At 43.9% G+C, this 22,716-nt stretch overlaps 1 protein-coding gene across 7 annotated transcripts in view; it reads left to right on the top strand.

The window, feature by feature from the left end:
• The window catches only part of LOC105206711 (mushroom body large-type Kenyon cell-specific protein 1), a 50,767-nt gene extending 30,155 nt beyond the window's left edge, over positions 1–20,612 (top strand). For 4 of the 7 annotated variants that reach the window (XM_039458386.1, XM_039458381.1, XM_039458384.1 and 1 more), the window contains 5 exons: positions 2,332–2,758; positions 4,602–4,646; positions 6,568–6,805; positions 7,637–8,522; positions 8,748–20,612. In XM_039458386.1, the coding sequence (XP_039314320.1) occupies positions 2,332–2,758; positions 4,602–4,646; positions 6,568–6,805; positions 7,637–8,522; positions 8,748–10,059 (2,908 nt within the window). In that variant the 3' untranslated portion in view covers positions 10,060–20,612. The remainder of the gene's footprint in view (positions 1–2,331; positions 2,759–4,601; positions 4,647–6,567; positions 6,806–7,636; positions 8,523–8,747) is intronic. The other 3 variants (XM_039458382.1, XM_026131536.2, XM_026131534.2) reach the window with 3 other exon arrangements.
• The last annotated feature ends 2,104 nt before the right edge of the window (positions 20,613–22,716 follow it).

The following is a 22,716-nucleotide window of genomic DNA, read 5'->3' as shown; positions in this document are numbered from 1 at the left end:
GTTTTTACGGAAATAGTCGCCGTAACCGATGATAAAGTCTAAATTCCTTGCGGTTAGATACGCGTACCGCGTCGTTTTATTTGGCGGACGCGAATACCGTTCTCTTCGAAATTACGCGACGACATTACTCGAGGAACGTTGAACCTGAAACGCACATGGAACGCGCCGACCGAGTTTCCGTACGTAGCCGCCGCGTATCGTTCGCGTAAAACCGCAGACGAGTCGACAAACAAAAATCGTAGATAAATCAGCGCCGGTCGATGACTACTGACGTAGCGGGACCTATCCGGGAGGCCGAACGCCAACGTCGGACGAAATGCACTTTTATCAGCGGCACAGGTCGACGAACCTTGCGAAAAGGGGGGCTCCACGGTGCGAGCGAGGGTGGGACGGCGAAGGGGAGTGCGAAGCTCGCGATGATTTCTTACGCCTAATCTTATCGTTGCGCTCCGTGACAAATTACACCGACCCGATATCCATCGCCTTCGTGCCACGTCGCGTTCTTTTATGCGAGCGCGAAATATTACCGGATGCTCTCGCACCGAAAATTCATACTCCTCGCGCACTTGCCGCGAGACGCGATTAGACGCGAACAACGTTTGACCGTTGGAAGGATTGAGAAAATTTATTGTTGCGCGAAAATAGCACCGGAAGACAGTTTTTATTGCTTTTCTTTCTTAGAAATTTTTATTATTAATGTTCTTTAAATTTTTATTAGATTGAATCGCGTTTGCATTATTGCGGAGATCAACGTTCATCGTTATTTACTTTGGATTAGTATTATTTAACTTTTTCCTTGTTGCAATCCAATATAAGATTTATTTTTCTACTAAATAAAAAAAAAACAAAAACAAGAACCTTATAGTAAATGTTTTATGTCGTAAACATCTCTTAGAATAGCTTGCCGCAACAAAATTGCTGCCTCGCAGACATAATGTGTTACAGGAAATGGCGATGTGCCGACGCGAAAATTTATGATAGCAATAAAAAGAAAATTCTAGCTAACTGATATTAAAATTATTCATACGCGACTTGTGCCTTCTGGCAATTTAATCTGTATATTGTTTTAATTTTCTTAGCATAGATAAATCGCGTTCGCACAACACGTGTATAAATCGCGCTGCGAAATGATATTTATGTTAATGAATTGCGTGTTTAAAAGAGCATAAATACTCGTGTAATGCATTTTTCTTCTCACCAGAAATCGGTTACGCGCAATACGCGAAATTGCCGAGTTAACGCGTTTTTCAGTCTGTTCGTTTGAAAAAACTTAATTTGCATGGCTCGATGTGTCCCCCGGAGCCAGGATCAAAGCTATACGGATTCGCAATTCACCATTGGCACGACGTCAAACACGTGCAGGCGTCGAGACGGCCACGTGGCTATTTGATGCGGGTCGCCTCTCGAGTTAGTCGAGGAAACGTGGTTACACGTGAGCTTGCATTGCGAGAAATGGTGAACACTCTGACTTTGTTACATATGTACGAAGCTCGAGTGAGTATCGAACGCGTTTATTGACCAATCGATTATCAAACCACGCAGTCTCTTGGCTGCTTGCCTGCTTACTATTGTTTGCTGTTATAATGTTTCATATTCAGCACACAGACTCTGTCTCGATCAGATCTATGATTCTTTCATAACAATTCTGAAGAGAATGAAAATGGAAACTCTCGGCGAAATATTTTATTGTATTTTTTTACCGATAAGAGGAGATCGGAGGAATAGCGGAGGAATATGTGTGTGTGTGTGTGTGTGTGTGTGTGTGTGTGTGTGTGTGTGTGTGTGTGTGTGTGTGTGTGTGTATGCGCGCAATATGTAACCGTTTTATGTGATATTGATTTTTCCTCCGGGGCACACTATTTTTTAGTATACATGATTTCTTCCTGTTTACATGCGCAGTTTTGGAAAACTAAAATTAATTCTCTGACATTAGTATATATGACAGACTAAACGAGATCTCCCGTTACGATAACTGACGGATAGTTAGAGGAGCTATCTCGAGAGTCGGGGACAGCGAAATGGAAAACTCGAAGGGGGACACAAAAATAAGTTTTCCTATGACAAAATGCAATTGACAAGCAACGTGTATTCCAACGAATTGTTTCCGTTACGTGACGTATCTCTCAATACTTTAGAGATATTCGCAGTGAAGGTTTCAGAGACGCGATATTGCAAACTCGGCTCGCCAAGCATTCATTCGGAGCTCATTTCCATATACCCTATATGCCATCCTGAAATTACATTTCGAACGTCCCGGCTCCCCGTCATTGGTATTGCAGGCAAAAACACCATCAGCTGGCCTCGATATAACGTTGATTAATGCTGTTTCAGCTCGTGTTACCGCGCGAAACCGCGAATGACCGGACCGGTTGTGACCGCGGCGGCGGCGGCGGCGGCGGCTGCGGCAGGCGTCGGTGGTGTTCCAGTGGTGGGTGCCGGGGGCGGCAGGAGGACTTACACCGAGGAGGAGCTGCAGGCCGCCCTTAGGGACATCCAGAGCGGCAAGCTCGGCACGCGGAGGGCAGCGGTGATCTACGGGATACCGCGTAGCACTCTGCGCAACAAGGTCTACAAGCTCGCGATGGAACGCGAAAGGGACGCGTCCCTGACTAGCACCCATTCACACCCTCACGAGCCCGGCGCCCCAGCCACCACCACCACCACCATCACCACCACCACCACCACCACTACTACTACTACAACACCAAATACGACCCAAAACGCCTCCGCGACCACTCCGCCCCCGCAAGTGGACGAGGTAGGTTTTGGGGATAGACAACGGAAGATAGCTAGAGATCTAGAGAGAGAAAGAGAGAAAGAGGGAAAAAAAGAAAGAAAGAGAAAGCGAGAGAGAGAGAAAGCGAGAATGGGCGAGATGCAGAGAGCGGAGAGTGGAAACGTGCCAAAGACACGTGCCGAAGTCTCGTCGGTCTTTCACGCGTGTCGGGTAGAAAAGCTGAGGATGCAAATTGGCATAGACAGCGACTGGGGAATCTCGTGAGGGAATGATGCGACGAGCCGAAACGACGCGCGAAGATGCTCCATCGTGTATATCTTCTTTTATCTCCGGAGTTTCCGTTATCGATGTCCGATATTTCTCATCCGGAAACGAGTCGATGGCACGACAAAGTGATTTCGGAGTTGTTTCATTGACTCGTTTCAAATAAACGCGAAATGTCGATGTTGGTACCACCGCGTACTTCGTGTTCGCGATCCATTACGAGTGCCTGATCTCTAACGTTATTTTCAACTTATATATCGGATTTCTATTGCTCAATAAATTACGAGATAAATATTATAAAAATGTCGACAAAATTAAATCAGCCTTTTTATCCGATATATTATGAAACAAGTGTACCATAATATCTGCATTTTGATTACTTTATATTGATAACACAAACGAAAAGAGATAAAAAGATATATATATTGATAGGTAATAATCTGATTAGATTTTCATTAAAAAAAATCGATATCGGATTGATCAACGCTTTCGTAGATGAAACTTGCAACACTTGCATTATGTTTTTAGGTACATAGCGATAATAGTTATAAATATCTCTGAGTCAAATTTTGTATAAGTCTGTAATATCGATCGTCAAAGTACACAAGAAGAAATATTCTAAAAAATATTAATTAAAGAAAAAAACGATATATACAGAAATGTTATCTCAGATAGTTATCGCGGAAGTATAAAATTATGCTTACGATAATTTCCGAAGAGTCGTTTATCAACGTTATAGAATATTGTATCAGGCACTCGAGAGATCACATACGATATTTTCCGACTTAAATCGTCCGCGTGCGAGTAATAAGTCTTCATGATTTACGCGGCAAAATAGGCCGATTACCATGCAGAGAAACGTGGAAGGGTGGGAAAACCGAACGATGCACGAGGGAAATCTCGTCGGGAAAATTCGCGAATATATACCGTTCATTTGTACCTAAGTGTGGTTTTGGTTAGGAAGAACGAATGAAGCTTCCCCAAAACATACCTCTGGCACGGCGATCGTGGATCTCGCGTGGACCGAAAGTGTCTCGTATCGCTAAACGATACGCTTATAGTCGCCCAATTCGGACTCGGTCGATCAACGTAATTTCTGTGATCGTAATTTAATTTATTCTAAATGTAACTTTAGTACGGGTTATAATTGCATTATTCTAAAATTTTCGCCAAGCTCTGCATATATATATGTGTCAAGTAATATAATAAACTTTTATTTTGACAAAGAATAAAAATGACCATTTGAAAATTTATTTTCATGTTAAATATAGATAATGTGAATTTTATATACTAATCACTTTATCTTTTTTCCTTTAATTTTTATGCTTTCGAGGACGTTCTCTAAATAAAAAATAATTTTTGAAAGAGAAAGAGAGATAGATTTTTTTTTAATTCCTCGTTAGTGGCGAATTAGGTAGAGAAAGGAATATCGACCTAGTGCGAAGAACGTTAACGGCAACTGTGCGTTTGTTCGGTGAGCTCACGTTGAAGGAAAGAGACTAAAGGTCTACGCGGCTCCGAATCGGTCGCCGTGGTGCTCCGTAGTGTCCAGTGTTTTTTTGCATGGGCTGTTTAACTTTTTTTATCTCACTATTTGTAGTTTAACACACGGCAACTTGGTGTCCGCGAGGTTGCAAGATTCGAGGTAAGTTTTTGGGAAGGTCGTGTCGTCTCGAGAGACGAAAGGAGGATTTGTCCGGGCTGGATCTTTCTTTCGTTTTTACGGGTGCTTATAGCCGCGCCACGGAATTGATGAATGTACGCTTCTGGACCTCGACACTCTGCATCCTCGATGTGTCGCGCATACAATCCCCCTGCATAGATTCGTCCAATCAAATCATTGTTTTGAAATGGGCGGGCCACAATTTCAGTGTGAATACGCCGCCATCCGTGAAACATTCGCGTGATCGAAGATCACAGCAGATTAAACGCGGTGGTCCGATTTAATCCTCATCACCTGATAGTGTCTTTTGCCTTGATTCTCGATTCTCGATTTAATCGCGATTAATTTCGCTTAGTGTATGTGTGTGTGTGTGTAGAACAAGAATCGATCGCAACTAAATATACAATTGAAGATGACTATGAGGGCATTAAAATGTGTTGGAATTCTCGATTTAGTTGAGAAAACAGAATTTTCTTTTTAGTTGAAATTTTTAGAATACTATTATTGCCGGAGGGAGAATTGAGCGAGGTTGAAAAACACTATTATAAAATTTTGTTCTGATTTTAATCTTTGGAAACGCCGAAGATTAAAAGTGATTTTGTTGCGTAATACGAATCGCGTTCCCTCAATTGAGAAAATATCCTGCATTGCCGTTTAGCCGTATTGTATCTTTTTAAAAATTGTAACTGCACGGTCTGTTGGTTGCAATAGTCGCTACTTAAAATCGTCTGCCGACTGAACTTCGCCTCAGCATGAACACTAAGAGGCGCTATTTTATGATATAACTTGCCACGAGCTCGCAAGCACGGTCTATGCACGAAAACGGTTAAAGTCTCATTTTTCGTGCCTGCATTTCGTGCGATCGCGTACCGCGCGTTTATATACGTAGCAGCCATCATAGAAGACTGTTGCTTCACTTTTAGTGCAATGCATGCGCCTTAAACGAGTCCCGAGTGGTATCTCTGCACTTGAATTCCGGCGTATCTCGTCGAAACGCACGCCGAAGATAAGCTTTTCTCTGCGCGAATTCTGCCCTCTTTTCCTTCCGTTGAGGACTAGCAGGGGGAAAGGTAGTGCGCGATTATCGTGCCGGGACTACTGAGAGCATCGAGAACGTTTTTCCTGTAAAACACTTGCCGCTGCTTTGAAAAATACCATTTACTGATTAGCAGCTCTCTCCTGCATGGCGCTTGGCTATTTTACATTCGATGGAGATACATGTACCGAGTGCTTTGTGTAAAGTGACTCAATTGAATATCTTACGATGAGTATTGGGCGAAGGAAGAAAAATAGAAGAGGGTAGTCTTCCAGTTCACAGTTCTCTGCGTACGAGAGCGACTTGTTTTTTTTTTTATAAAATAAGATAAATATCAAAGTTCGCAAAGAAGTTTTAAAGCGAGATTCTCAAGAATGACGTTCTTAAAAATGTCATCTTAAAATAGTTAAAACTGGTGCGTGATTTCTTTTTATATATTTAAAATCCGTCTGTGCGTGTGTGTGTGTGTACAATATCCTGAAAGCTAAAACAACTTTTCCTCTATTACGTTCTTCTCCATTTTGATATTTTTTGAAAAATATGCAATGCGGTCACTTTACAGGAAACACTTTGTATATATTTACATGAACAATTGACACCTACACACGACACAAATACATGTACTCTTCAGACAGACACCTCTCGATGAAGCACTCTCGAATAAAGAAGTTGTCATTTACCAGCAGTAATGATTGTTTAATGACTATTGATGAGAAAAGCGATGCTTCTATTCACGTCTCCGGAGACGGAGTGGAAGCTTCTAGTTTTACTTTCCTCGAGAGGACAACTTGACTGTAATCTGCAATTTAGATGCTCTTTTGTAAGCGCGGAATATGCAGAAAACGCTAGAAGAGATATTTTTAACAGGTGGACGACAAAGAATTATCCGGTGCGGAAGAGGAGAAGGAAGTCGAGAAGGCCCTGTTGAAGCCTCTGCTCTCGTTGGAGGATCTCGTAAGGTTTTCCACTCTCGAAGGGACCGGTGGCGATTCCCTCAGGCACCTGCTGCAGCGGGGACACGAAACAGGAGCTGAATGGCCGGGACTGGAGCACGCTAACATTGGCCCTTACATTCAAAAGATGTTGGCTGCCGCTGCACCATTAGGTAAAATCAATTATCTAAATTTCTTGAAGTGATATTGAAACTAACTTAAAAGCTACTGTGTGAATTAAAGCGTTTATCCCTTATTTTTATTTAAGAATTGCAATTTTGATTGTTTATCAAAGTTCCGATGGCAATTAAAATTCTTGATAAGTTTTAAATTTCTAAAATTAAAAAAATAAATTTTTTTACATTTATTAATACAATTACATAAGACTATACACACGTACAAAATTAGCTTGTTACAAAACAACATAGTGCGTTGATACTCGGGATTTGGGTCATTTCCAATAAGCATTCGTTTATTTTGTCCACTGACTGATCGACCAATCTGCGTCAGGAGAGGAAAGCCGAAAAGTGTATTACGCTACAATAGGACTTCTAGAATCGATAGAAGCCAGGGCCTAGTTAATCAGCTCGCCAATACTTTTTTCTACCTTTGAAGATAGATGCAATTCAATTTGAATAGTTTACATCCATATTTTAAATTATAACAACTACTTGATGGAAAATAAAACGTTAGACAATTTCGCGATAATATATAACGATTTGTATCAAAGTCGTCATTAAATTTATATTAAATTATTTTCGTATTGTTTGAGTCTTATTACGAACTATTTAAAAAAAGTTATGCTAAATTTAATAAATACTTTTGTGCTATGCAAAAAGAAAAATTTGAATTAAACTTGGATTTGTGTGTGAAAGTTTCTTTAAGTTTATTTCTCATTCCTTTATTATTTTCTAAAGTTAAATTATCTCATTACCTAAGTAATGCATTTACCAATATCACATTTACAGATTACAAATGTTTTAATAATACAAATATTGCAACAGTAGGCATGGATACGCGAGACTATCGCATACCCGAGGTGATGAGGAAGTTGATGAGCGAAGACAAGAGGCTGAACAAGAACGTAAACGGAGACCAATCGCAGCCGCATCATCATCAGCACCATCCTCTCGCCGCGCATCAGCAGACGCAGTCACAGCAGCAGCAGCAACAGCAGCGCGGGCCCATGACGAACGACGACTTCAATCCCAACATCGAGGAAGAAGCCAGCGACAGCGCTCAGGGCAGAGCGATATTGAAGATTCCGTCCTACAAGCCCGCCAGCACGCCGGGCTGTTCTAGCAAAAACGGCGAGCCGACTTCCGCCGCGTTCGCCCAGAGCTTCGCGGCTGCCGCCTCGAGTCCGGGTCTCCTGGAACGAGCTAGTCCAGCGTTCTCCGGCACCAGCAGCCCTACGAATTCGCTGGTGGGTAAAGCGGTGGCCGTCAATTTCCGCGACGTCATCGCCAAGAGCATCAGCGTCAAATTCCAAGAAGGTCAGACGCCTGGCGCGGCCGGTATAGCGGGCTGCCAATCGGCCGGCGTTCCATCACAGCAAAGTATGATGACAGACCCGAGTCCATTCAAGAGGGGCCGTTACACACCTCCGCAACCGCCGCAACAACAGCAACAGCAGTCGCCGGCGCATCAACAGCAATCCAAGCAGCAGTCACAGGATGCGAACAAATCGAAACCTGGTACCGGCGGCAAGGGTACCAGACCTAAGCGCGGGAAATACAGGAACTACGACAGGGACAGTCTTGTCGAAGCGGTACGCGCAGTTCAGCGCGGCGAGATGAGCGTGCATCGTGCTGGCAGCTTTTACGGAGTTCCGCACTCCACCCTTGAGTACAAAGTCAAGGAGCGGCATCTCATGAGGCCGCGCAAGAGGCAAGTCGATTAAAAAGTTTTCCGTCTTGTTTTTCTTTTTGTTAATTTTTCTCATTGAAATTACAAATAACTAGTATCGGTCGTGAACGATGTAACAAATCTGTCTATGTGACAAATCATAATGTCTTTGAACTAGCGGAACATTTTTTTAAAACCACATATCGCGAATTATTATAAAGAATATATTATTAAGATTTGTAATTTAAACTTTTATTCTTTTCGCAGGGACCAGAAGCAGGGACCGGATGACAAGTCGAAGGAAACTGCGACGACGGCAGCGGCGGCGGCGGCGGCAGCGGCCGCGGCGATGCGGCCGAGCACTGCTGGCGTCGACAAGAAGCCGCAGCTGAAGCCGCAGAAACCGTTCACACCGCCCGGTGGTATACCCGGTCCGAACGGACTGAAAATGCCTCCGTTCATGGAAGGCATGCCCCACCTGCCGTTCGGACCCTTTAACTTCTGGAACCCGACGCCCTTCATGCCCTCCCCATTTATGGGTGGCGCGCCGAACGTGCCGATCCTTCCGGAACAATATTTCGCGTCGCAGAGAATGCGTGGATTGCAAGAGCAACAACGAAACGCCACCATAGTACAGCAGCAACACCAGCAGCAACGAGAACGGGACGGGGTTGGCGTATCCGGAACGACAGACGCGGCCGGAACTTCGAATTCTCGAAGCGCTTCGATATCGAAGGGGCCACGCGACATGGTGGAGAGTATCTACGATGCACCCGGGGCGAACGGCAGTTTCCTGGACAATCTGATCAGATCGAGCCTTGAGACAGGCATTCCAAGGGACCAGCGGGCGATAGCGGAGGCGAGAAGTCAGCAGCAGCAGCAGTCGTCATCGTCGCAACATCCGGAGACGATGAGCAGCAAAACGCTGATCGATCAGCTCTGCAGAAACTCGAGGAGGACCCCGCTGCCGCGGATGGCGCAAGACAGTAGCGAGGACGAGAGTTATCGAGGACCAACGGGCAGGATGGTGCCAGAGAGACCGGAGCGCGTGCCCACGGTCGATCTTAGTCCCTCACCGTCGGAAAGGGGTCGCACGGAGGACGGCAGCGATCGGCTGACGTCACCGCCGACGCCTCTGTCGATCTCCCGAGCGGGTAGCAGGGACGAGGACAGCACTCGTGACTCGAGGATCGATCGCAGCAGCAGAGAGCGCGAGGTTCACAACGGCGGCCAGGAGGATCGCGACCGGAAGCAGCCTCTGAGCCTGCAACAGCAACAGCAGCAACCACAGCTGAATCACTACCCGGACTTACACAACCTCTACGCCGCGTCAACTGACAAAAAAAGTGCCTGTGATAGTAAGCTTATAGTAGATCATTCGAGCCAGAAGACTCAGCCGCAGCAACAACAAAAGGAATACGCTGCCGTGAGCGGGCTGGTCGTGCAACTGCAGAGGGGCTACAACACCGCGAGCAGCAGATCCGGCGAGCCGACTAACGCCAACAGCCGGCGGCGACGGCAGCGGCGGCGGCGGCGGCGGAGCAGCGCGGCACCGCGCTCAGCATGGAGGACTCCGTAGAGTAGACGAAAGTCAGTATCAGTTATCAGTAAAGTATACAGTTATGAATACAGTAAACAAATGAAAAGATCCATATACAGTAAGCCCACATTCCCACAAGCCCAGATCTCTTTCTCACACGCACCGCAACCTCGTGCGCCTTCTCGTTGTTGCGCGTCGCGAACGGGGCTTCCCTTCGCGCTCGGGATCTATTCTCCCAATCCTCTCGTCTCCATACCTCGTGTCGGGGCATGGAAAAAGAGAGGGACGCGACGTAGGCGATGGAAAACTTGTCGCGCGCGCCGAATGATCGATTCGAGCGAACAGGGACGAAGGGAATCCTCAAATACCGTCGCCGACGCGATAATACCCTCGATTATCCCATGACACCTTGTCCCCACCCTGATCCCCCGCCCCCTGCCCCACCACACCACGACCACACCACTCTCTATTCCGATCGGAAGAAACCTCGAACGTTGCGAGGCCCAAGTCCAGTGCAAGAAGGGGGAGAACAAAAAGTGGCGATGCATAGATGCTAGCACAACCAACCGTAAAACCCACTGCGATTCCGCCAGTTAGCGCATACCCGCCGTACGAACCCGCGTCCGGCTGGCCCACCTGGCCCGGCCAACCTGGTATTAGGCGCGCGTGAAGGAGAAACTCTTTCGAAACTTACGGCGAAAGTACATTTCGCACCGGAGTATACCGAGAAACGTAACGGATAAAAGACACACGCGACATGTTCATCGTGCCGAGTATTCACACGCGACACGCTTTAGCAGACGCAAGGACCCATTCTGACCGCGTTTCTACACGCCCGACATTCCACGAGATTCTCTCTCATATATATGTATAATATATACACAAGTGTCACATACAAAAATATCGACACGCGCTCAGCGTACATACATACACACATACACACATCAAGTACATATACGCGAGTATACAAAAATGGGGAACATAACGAGATACTTAGGCGTTGCGCGCGTGCACGTTACAGCGGCGTTACAGCCGAGATGTTCTTTACCTTCGCGGCACGGCGATGCGAAATCCATTTCTTCTACGATAGACGCGGAGACCCGGGGATACGATCGCGGACAGTACGAGTCCGTTAAGCGTCCCGCGACTGTCGTGGACCTGTTTAGCCCGTCGAAGGAGGCTCGGCACGCCGCGTGACGCGCATCACGTATGTGGCACACGCGCAACGCGAAATGTTAGCCGTTCGATGATTATTATTACGATTATTAATTACTGCAACCACTATCAATCGGTGGACGACGACGAAAGGTCAAACGATGGAACAAAAATGCCGACGCGACAGCATATTTTTTCCTCTGTGAGTGTAAAACTACCTAATGCAAAAAGAAAAAAAAACTTATTATCTACTATTTAAACACTACTTAACTAAGAAGCGACATAATTATATAAGGAATAATATATTATATATACATATATTTTTTGGTCATTACGAACGTGTGCGAAGCGAGAACGAGCCAAGGCTTTTGTTGGCGCGCGTAGGTGACGTTTTTCTTTTTCACGAGGCGACAATATTTCTAATAAATCTCGGTTGTTTCGAGGCCAGCGTTCGACGCGTTTGAACGCGTCCCACGTTTCGGGCGTCGTGAACGCGGCAAAATGGGATGCAGGGATGCAGAAAATATCGGCATGCGATCTTCGTTGTTGAGAATTGCCTACAAAGTCGAGTGATCTTTTCGTCGATCCGCAAACGATCAACGTAGTGGCTCACGTTCGGGATGCCATCGCGTTTGTTCGTCCATATCTTTTCTTACGGATGATTTGCGCGTATAACGATCAGCGTAAAGAGTGTCTAATATTTTGTAGTTTTAATATCTTTTAAATAAGTATAAAATATTTCGAGTTTTTTGACACAAAAAAAATGAAAGGATTTTATTTTAGAAATTTGCAAGTATTAGTAACAGCATGAAAAGGATATCAAGCTCTAATTCTCTGTTTTGCATACAAAGTTTGAAAACGGAGATAATTCCATAGGCTCTTCTTTGCGAGCAATTACGGCCACGAGGATCGCGATCTTTTGGCTATGAGATTAAATCGCGGTCCGAATCCAAGCAGAGCTAGAAGGATGCGAAAGAACGCGAAATCAGAACGTGGGATGTAAGAGAGGAAAGGATACTGTTGCGCGCGCGCGCACGCCGGCTCTCGTTTTTTTCTTGAAGCGCGAGACGCCCACTTTTTGATACGAATACAAATTTTCTACTGCGTAGAGGGAAAGAGAGAAAAAAAAGAGAGAGAAAAAAAACAAAGTAGAAGCTGCAGTTGCAGCAGCGCGAGCGGAGGCAGTGTTGTATCGTTTCTTCGCGCGCGCAAGAGAAAAGACTTACTAAATCTAGGAACGTTTTAATCTCTGTTTTCGTTTCTCATACATCGCGGCTCCCGCGAAAGCGATATATGCATTAGGGAACCGGCAGACTTCATCGTGACGCGTCGGGACGGATTTTGGACGGACGACTTCGAGACGTCCGCCGCCGGTTTTGAAGTAACGATGACACGAATATCGAACGAATGACGAACATCGACGTTTCGAGCGGCCACACGTCTCTCTCTCTCTCTCTTTCTCACACACACATTTGATTTACTGTAAATTCACGCGGTCATGCACGTCCAATTATGCTCGCGATTGTGATACAGGAAACATAGTCGAGAGTTTGGGCACGACAAATTTTCCGGCTCGGCGAAGACTCTTGGAAACTCAATGAAAGTTTGAATTTTTACCAGTTGACAATTACGATAAGAGATAAATAATTTCAAATGCAAACGTCGATACGCCGTTCTCAGTCAAAATTTTGTCTGATGATTGAATCAAGATGATAATTTAACTATTATAGAATAGACGTGTTTGTAATCCAGATTTTAAAAATATTTTCAATTTCAACTACGTCTATATGTTGAAGAGAATTCCATTGAAATCTATATATAACTTCATTTGGAATTAATATATATTTTCTTAAGAAATTTAAGATAGTATCCAAGTTATAGAATGAAAAGTTGAAACGTTCTTATCTCTATTACTTTCCCTAATAATTTAATGACGTGCGCGACTGTCGGTCCTCTCTCAGTTATAAAATTGGCTTTTATAGAGAGATGATCCGCGGTTAGTATTAAAGGGGCGATTTCGTCATTTCGTTAATGTAGCAGGCAGACCGTTGGACCAAGACGAAATTGACGGAGACGAAAGCCGGAGTAGGAAGGATCGGAGGCCAGACGAACGCGAGAAAACGGCGTCAAAAAAAGAAAAAGAAAAATAAAATAGTACTGTAGTGCGGGCCAGGATTTCCTATTTTTCTCGCATAGCCGAGCGTAGTCGCGGGAAAATGTGACGCGAATAAAAGAAGAAAAGGAATACAGAAAAGAGGAGGATATATAGAGCAGCAGCAAGAAACGAAAAAAGGATGATCCACACGCACTCATCTCATGACTCTCTTTAAAAGTAACGACTGAAAGACTCTAGGCTGTACATAAAGTATAAGGCATGTATGTTCGGTGTTTTAAAAATGCAAAAATTCCTTATTAATGCAAAAAAAATTATACCTACGAAAAAAGTAAACCATATAGGCAAGGCTACTCTCTCGGTGTTTTTTGGAACTAAACTTAAAATTTACCCTATTTAAAGCAAAAAAACCGTGAATAATGTAACTTTAAAGGAAGCGCGCGTAAACGCGGAAACAAGTTATTGAGTGTAAACGTTAAGGTCTCCTTAGGGTTAAAGAAAAAAATAACAAGCTGAACAGCAACAAAGCGAAATGCAAGCTAATTATGATTGTGTGTAAACGTAAATTTAAACCTTCCTTCGCCCTGTGTCCGCTAAGTCACTTTTTAACTGTCCACCACCACACCACCGCCTGTGTCTCTCTTCCCTTTATACCTCACCTACTCCTCACTTCCTCGCAGACACACCTTCATTGAAGTATATAAGTCACTCGGTGTGATCTGACCTACTCGATGCCTCGAAGTCTTTTTCTAAACGTTCACCAGGCATTATTATGCGAAAAGGAGGGAAATATGTTTATACACTTGTTCCGACCACTAACTCACTCATTCCCCCACCCCCAACCCCCCTTTATCACTCTCCAGCAACCCAAAACCTATACCCGCGAATTCGCATCACTGACACACCCAGAAATTCAAGCCCGATACCTTTTATCGAAAGATTTATCGTTAGATGTGAAAAAAAAAGATATTTATCGTGCGGATGATAGTAAACGTGCGTACACTATGATTGTCGTTAATTCAATTACGGTTACGATGTTTCGTCGCGACGTTTAGTGCGGTCTATAATCGGCGGATCTCAAATCTCCACGATCCATCGGATGCAACGCGGTACGTCTTTCGGTATTTCTTTTTTTCTTCGCGAGAGAAAAGGTGATATACACACCAAGGGAGGATAGAAAAGCGCGCAAGCAAAATGTAGGACAAACGAGATGAATTCGCGTCCGACGTCCGCGTCGCCGAAAATAATTCGCCGTTGCTACGGATACCTGTCCTCTTCACCGTATTGGTCGTAATTGGATCAAATTCTGCAAGCAGACGACGATCAAATTGTTGGTGGTTTTCTCTATATAGAATGTGTTACCCAATCGGTACCTGTAATTTTACACATATTCACTCGCTAGTCGAAAATTGGCCGGAATAAGAGAGAAAGTGATGTTATAAAATACATTGGCATTTACCATCAAAAATAATTGAGATTCGGTAATGAACATAATGGGATTGTTTTACGTTTTCTGCTTCAGAAGTCTAGTGAAATTGAAACGTTCGATGAGCAAGATAATAATTTAAAAGACGAATTTGTTGCTTGAGTGATCAAAATTTTCTTAAAAGCTCTTAAAAGTTCTGAGGTTGCAAAAAAAAAATAACAAAATAACGTAATGTGCTAGTATAAAATTAATCGTGCAGGGCACGCGTTATACGTGCACGTTGTAACCAAGGAGGTGACGTTTTCGACGACGCGGACTGGAGGGCGATACGCGCGAGGCTCGCCCTTCTTTAGGATGGGACGATTAGGCCGCGACGACTAGTACGATCAACTGACGGCGTAATTAACGATACGTCCGCGTAACGATCTCCCAGTGACACGTCGACGTGTTCGCCATAACAGTTTAGACGCGCGTATTTGCGTTACACTTCGTTCTCTCGCGGCAACGCCGAGGATTCTCACACTGGGCGTGATTACTTACGAAACACCGATGAAGCGCGATCGCCGTCCGGACCGAGCGATCGATGATACGCGAGAGCGAAGGTCTTTTCGTTCCTTCGCTCGAGAAGGGAGGGATTATTGACGTCGACTGAGGGAGATGTTTGTCTTATCATTTTGGCGACTTTCTTCGAGTAAAATCTACAGAGGGACTCCCGGTCTCTCTCTAGGAATTTGCTACGCGCGATCGTCGGGGAAAGAGATATGAGAGAACTCGAGGCTAGGCATGTACCGTTGTAGACGCGATTGTTGAAGCACTGTCGATCTTTCCGTTCTTTTCTTTTTTTTTCTCCGGGGAGAGACGGCGGGACGAAGGCGAGACGGAAGCTCCTCTCAAATCGAAATCGCATCGTTGTTCTCCGTTATTGAGAAATCGAGTAGGTCTAGGTTTCTTTCATGCACGCGTTTACAATATTCGCGCAATGACAATTCTCGTCCGATTCTGAAGAACAATTTGATAAGAAATTCGATGTTTTATGTATATCGTTATCTTTCTAAAATGCATAGTTATATTCGCAGAGAATGCAAAAGTCTTGAAATTTTGAACGAGAAACGTGCGAAAGGTGTCTGAAAGACGTCCGAAGGATCAGAATGCCTTTTAGACGCCCATCCGTTATGCTTCTTTTTTTTTAGATATCTCTGTTGCGAAGTCTTTTGCTGAGAAATCTCATTGTCTTGGAAATACATGGTAATTATCGTACTGCGATAGAGTAGGAAAAAAAACGCATGCATAAAAGATATCCTGACGCGTAACTTTGTTCTTTGCGATCGGAGAATTCAAAAGAATCCCTTAGTTCTTCTCGGTCCGTTCGCGCTTGTACATCCCGTCGTCCCTCCCTTCGTCGCGGGCGATACGCTAAACAATCCGGCGAGTGACGGATTGATCGAATATACGGGGAGGAACAGAAATCTTTAAGAATTAAAAGATGATATATTATATTAAAATATCTGTGATGTAAAAAGTAACAAAATTTTGATGTATATTTTTCACAAATTATTGTAACCAGCTAGTGTATATGTAATAAGATTACGGATATATTATATATATATATTATATATATATAAAGAAAAAAGACTATTGTAATTACGGTGTGCGAAGACAAAGTAAAAACGAGTAAGAGAAGGCAAACCGAGAACAAACGGGACAAAACGAGCAAGTAGGGGAAAGAGAGGGGGGAAAAAGAGAGCGAGAGAAAAGAAAGAGTGAAAGAGAGCGAGAGAGCTAGATAGATAGGTAAATAGGAAGAAAAGGAAGACGGAAGAAGCGTGATCGCGAAATTACGTTGATCCACACCGGTGGTCAGACGGGACCAAGATGGCGGGCATCGCTCGGAAAGTCGGGTCCAAAGATTCCTGTTTTTTGCGTTTTCGTTTGCACACCTTTTTATGTTCTCGCGCGCGTGCTCTTCCCGCTTTCATCATCGGGCCTCGATCGGCAGAACGAGAGGAAACTGAGGGGTTTCTCGCGTCTTTCCTTTCTCCGCTCGCCGACCTTGCGAGAGGAGAGCGGAAAGAGGTCGCGGATCCCTTCGGCGCCCTTTCAGTTCGCGCGAAGGTAGAATGGGATTCGGACGCGATTCTGGATAATGGAAAACTGGAAGATTTGGTCCGATTGGCCCTGAAACGGCTCAATGTCAGCTACCTCACAATACTGTCACGTTTGGTATGGTTACAGCAAGAGACGCTCCTGTGTTACGAACGTGAGTGCAAAAGGGACATTCGCGATTTGCATCCTCGAATTTGGAACGATTTAATTCTTATACCCTGTCGACATTTTTGATCGTTACGTTACTATGTGCTTATTTTTTAATTAATTCGTTTGTCAATAAAAAAATATCTGAAAATGTTCCCGAGAAAGGCGATTATTGTAATTTAATTATATTTTCTTTGAAATAATGAGCTTATTTAAAACTTTGAATTTTGATAAAAGTATTGCATACATAGTTTTACGTAATGCGTGTCATTTTTCAAATGAGAGTAAATGTGCAAAAAAAAATGTTTGAATACTCGTATATTTCAGCTCTTTCTAAATTGCCGAACTTTTTAAGCTACGTGTGGTAATAAAAGAGAAATCGTACTATATAAAATAATAAGTAATTTACTCTGGATATATTGGTATATTGAAATTGAGATATTTAATTTCAGCAAATGTCAGTATTTTCATTTTCCAGTAATTTGATTTGTTACGCGTTACTTTTGCCATCGATTCGCGGACATCGCAAATAGACTGTCTCGTCACCACGATATCGACGGACACACGGGCGTCAGCAGTCGGGGTCGTGTGAAAATGGTCTAAACAGTTCCAAATTGTGCCTAAGTTATGAAGTTACGTTTTTACGACTTGCACAGTAGCACGAACGAAAATAGATAAGGCTATCGTAGCAGCAAAAGGATTTAGTTCGAGCGCGCTTGACCGGGGCGACAACAGCGAACGCGATAGAGACAAAAGCGGTATATAGAGTTTCTTATTAAAGTAAATTAAACAAGGGTGTATATTACCTACACATACGTTCCAGGGCCGTCCGGCCGCCATCTTGCGTTCAACCTTATGTTCCGTTTTTTCGAATAAGTGCAATTAGGTACACGAACAGGATTCACACTCCCAGACACGCATTCACTCATTAAATACACACATGTACACACGCGCATAGACACGGACGAACACACACATATACACATACACATACGCGTGCGTGCGCGATTCTGCGCTCACGTACACGCGAGACACGTCGAGAAAAAAAATGGAGTAAAACGAGCTGTTACGCGCTAAGTTACCGTTTTTTAAATTCTATTTTCAATTCACGCGCATTCTCGAATGTTGGGATTTTCGTGATCAACGAAGAGCTGGCCTGTCATTCATATAGGGATACACAGTTTCATGCATACACGTGGCAAACGTACGCATACATGTATACACAAATACACACATGTACACGAGACATTATGTACACGATCAAGCGACCGACGTCGATTCGACAAAAAAAAGGTCTTCCCTCGCGTGCGTACGGATCTTTCCTTAAAATTGAAGAAGCATTTATATATGTGTGTCTCAAGCAGCAATCTAACGAAAAAGAAAACCATTTTGTTCTTAATCTAAATTGCCGGTTGCGTACATATATACGCATTCCTATTCCTCGAAGTTGTCGAGATAACGAGGATTGTTCCGTGTGATTGACCTCGAGTTTTCCCTTAGAGATAATATTCGCTCGCCATCATAATTAGTATTTATTATTATAAATCAGTGATCCTTGCTATATTTCTTTGAATAATATTGATTATGATTAATTCGCCAAAATGAGTCATAAATACAGTTATCAATCTTAAAAACAGAAATCCTCGATCTTAAAATAATCAAGAGCGTATCATTAAGAAAAAATTATAGATATATAATAATATAAAAAGAATATCTATCCGTTTGAAGAAGTAAAATCTGTTTGATTGAAATTGAACTTTCATTAAAGTAGACGATTGTAAAATTTATTGCTTGTTTCTATAAAAATTTATTGCCTGCATGTGAATATGTATATACGTTTTTTAAGTAATAAGAAATAACAACATATTGAAACAGAGAAATTATATAAACGTAGAACATTTCTTATAATTTCACAATTTTAATACATAGTTGTTGATATTTATTTCGTTGACTAGAAATATTTTACGATAGTTCATAAAATCTTAAAATATGGAATGTTATATGTGATAGATAAAGGTATACAGGAATATTATGGATTTCATTGAGAACAAAAGAGGATTTATCAAAAAGAATAAATAATTGGGAATATGTGGAGGAAGATCCGCGCGTTCACGAGCCCAAGTCCACGCGAGTTCGCCTGAACCAATATAGCAAATCGAAAAAGTCTCCTCCGTTGTCGGTCGAGGACTCGGTACCTTCCTGATCGGCTTTAATAAGCTTGCATTCCATAAGCTTTTTTCAGTCATGAAATGACTCTAAAGGCATAAAAAAGGCTCGGCGAGCGAGCAGCATCGTATACGTTGATCGACCGCACGCGTGTTGGAGACCGTAAAAAAATTAAGGGGGGTTGGGGAGGGGGAGGAAGAAAAGAGAAACAGAGTACCGACCGAATTGTGTTCAACTGGGCGAATCGCCAGCGTCGTCTCGACGTCGGACGGCGGACACACGTATCGTAGATAGGATAGATAGATAGATATACGACGAACAAGTCGGAAGATTTGAACGCGAGAATGGCAACATGGGGAAACCGGTGCCGAGATCTCGTCTCCGAGGGGCCGCGAAGGAGGCGAAAGCTCCTCGTATCGCGACTGCCGTGAGTATCCCCGAGTGCGACTCGCGACAGCTGGAAATGAACGAGCTCTCCGCGAGATTGTATATTTTCGCCCTTTCCCATTTCGTTTTTCCGCGCTATTTGGATACTCCCGAGACGTCAAAGTTGAAACTCCTACTCTCCTTGTATTTTTAATCGGGTAAAATGAACACGAACTAATTCCGTTTTCCCAAATTGCAGGAAGCAAAATCTCGCGAAATAGCGGGTTGATAATTCTTCGCGCGGTAATTGGATTGTATATATGTCGTTGTATGTATACAACGACATCCGTTAATTTACTCGGTATAATCAATCACAGGAACGGAACAAATTGCATAGTATGTCGGCGTCATTTTTCCGGCTTCTCCGCTATTGAAGCTAAGTATCGTGTTAAATTAAAATCGATCTATTAATATCTCTCAAAACATAATTCGCAAAATAATTTTTTGATACGACTGTAATTGGCAGTTATTAAAATTGTTGCGAAATTACGATTATCGACAGTCGCAGATCTCATTCTCGCCGACAGGCCGATCGGAGGCGATCATTCCCGGCACCGACTCAGCCTAGACTTTTCGACTAGTAGCGATTAGGTAAATGGCGCTGGTACTACGCAGCTAGCATCGATGGTACTCGTAGTTTGGCGCTTTGGTTGTTTATATATCGTGTTCTTTTCTATATGCTATCACTATCGTCAGACCCGGCCTGATTGCGCAAATCGCCAAGATCGTAATAAGCCGAGCCCAGCATCTTCGAGACGAGGACTTTCGACGACGAGTGCCGATACTGTCGAAGAAGCAAAATTGATCTAATATTTTTTTTGTCACGCGACATTACGTTTACAAAAAAAAAAAAGAAAAAAAATATTTGAAAAGTACATCGTAAAAATATCTAAGAAACATTCGCGATCTTTAAACGTTCCTCAATTTATTTCACTATTCGACAACTAACAATAAGACGCGCGTGCAGGCGAAGCGCGTTTTTTAATTAATGAAATCGAGTTGCATATCGGAAAATCGATCGTCGGTACTCTAATCAAATGTTAGTACCAAAACGTCGCAGACCTAAATACGCCGGGAGAGCTTCAAAGTACGACCAATTAGTTTACGGACCAAGTACGCTGAATCACCGGTAATAAATCAATCAAAAGACATACATACACACACTGTGAGAAAGATTAAGAAGCACACAAGTTCTCTCGTCTCGCGCGCGCATTTTTCGCTATTTCGGTCTCGGCGAAGACGATTCGGAGGGCAACCAGGTCGGGTCTCCTCTACGGGCAACAATGGTTTTAATGGTTAATTAAGAAAAGTGACTATAATCGAGGGAGAGGTGAATTAAGGAAATTAAGTATCCGATCCCCGGAAGGTCCCCGAGCCCTTCCTCCGCACCATCCCGCAACAACCCTTTACAGCAGGATTATAATCCTTCCGCTAACGGAAAATCCTCCGCGCAAATCCTACGCTCTTATTGCAGCTTTCACCCGCAGCTATAATTCCCCCTCCCCCCGCCCCCGGCCGCATTCGCATACTCGGCGACACGCGAAACAGCATACCAGAAATAACAGTACACGCAGTCTGCTCTCTAACATTACAGCTACAACAACATATTGCAACAGCCTCCCGATACCAGTCGTCTCCTTACAGTAACAGACGGGGCCGCCGAGACGGGATCGACGACGTTGCTGTTGAGATCGCGAGATAAGCGCGGAACAGCGATGATCGTTAGATACATACGTGCGACGATTAGTACGACCAATCGATAACGGAGCATATCACGAGGTACCGGTCCGTTGACGGGGACGCAAGGTGTTCTCGCTATCGAGAGCAATCCAACGGGAATTCAGTGGCTCTCGAGCTCGAACGATTAATTGCATTGTTCGTTGTAACAGTTGATTTATCGTTTGTTCTACTTCGGGACATCTGGCTTGGTCCTTCGAGACGGACGCGGAACCTCGAATCGGGTCCAATCGGTAGATTAGAAAACGAAAGCGCGACGCACGTTGGGCGTTTGAGATCAATCGGGGCGATTGTCGTCGATCCTGGATCGGACTAGCGCGCCCGTGCGCGCACCGGGCTGAATACTCGCCCGGTGTTCGGCGAACAAAGCAAAAACAAATAACCGGCAACAACATATACACACTACAGGCAACAATAGACATTTCTCTCAGCATCAGGGCACGTAGCGGCGATCGCGTGGCGTCCGCGGCCACGATCGCCCGTGGCGATCGCGGCGCCCGCAACGATCGCTCTGCGGCAAAGCAAACAAAATAGGAAAAAATAAATAAATAAATAACAAGTACGGATTATTAAAAATCTCTACGTCATATACATATATCCAGCAGTGATGTACGCTAATGCAGATGCCACGAAGAGCAATGCAAAAACAAGGATCGTCTCGGCCTCGAAGTCTCGCGATCGGCCAGCGGCGGGACTTCCACGGGGCGGAACTGGCGGTATGGATCGCGATCGACGATCTCGCGGCGATCTTGCGAACGCAGACACGTCACGAAGACGCTCGCGTCAGATCCCGTTCGAACGTTCACTCGGGGAGTCGAACTATCGCGCGATCGTGATTGGGACAGAGGAGATGATGGGACGTTGGGTTTCTTTCTGTCGATCAATCGCGCGCGACACACCCGGCATGGACCGTCGCGTCGATCGCGGCGTCGCGAGGCCGAGCGAAGTTTCCCACAAATCAAAACCCGCAGTCACAGATGCAGAATATAAATAAGTGCAGAGGAAACAAACTACTATAGTATAAACACAGAAAGGTATATTATATATAAAATATATTAATTATTATTATTATGATTCTTATGATTATTATTATTATTAAATGATACATAAAACAATATTATTAATAACACCGAAAAAAGTACTATATTACTACTATTATTAATTATGATTCTTATTATAAATTTAATGAAGACAAAATAACATTCCAACCGTCAATGTGCCACACGACTTTTTATATGCTCTTAAGGAAAACTAAAAAGATGCTAACGCGAAGTTAGGGGTACGCGAGGTTAAACGATACCAGGGGCGGTCGTCGTAAAGCAGCGAGGAGAAGCTCGAAGCGAATGGCGTGAGATATTCGCGTAAGGGTTGATAGGGCCCTACGCCAGGAAAGACTCGACGGGAAAATGAGGGAATGCTAATT

Source organism: Solenopsis invicta, chromosome 16, assembly GCF_016802725.1.
Source record: "Solenopsis invicta isolate M01_SB chromosome 16, UNIL_Sinv_3.0, whole genome shotgun sequence".
NCBI classification, from domain to species: Eukaryota; Metazoa; Arthropoda; class Insecta; order Hymenoptera; family Formicidae; genus Solenopsis; species Solenopsis invicta.
This window is presented reverse-complemented; position numbering and strand designations above follow the sequence as displayed.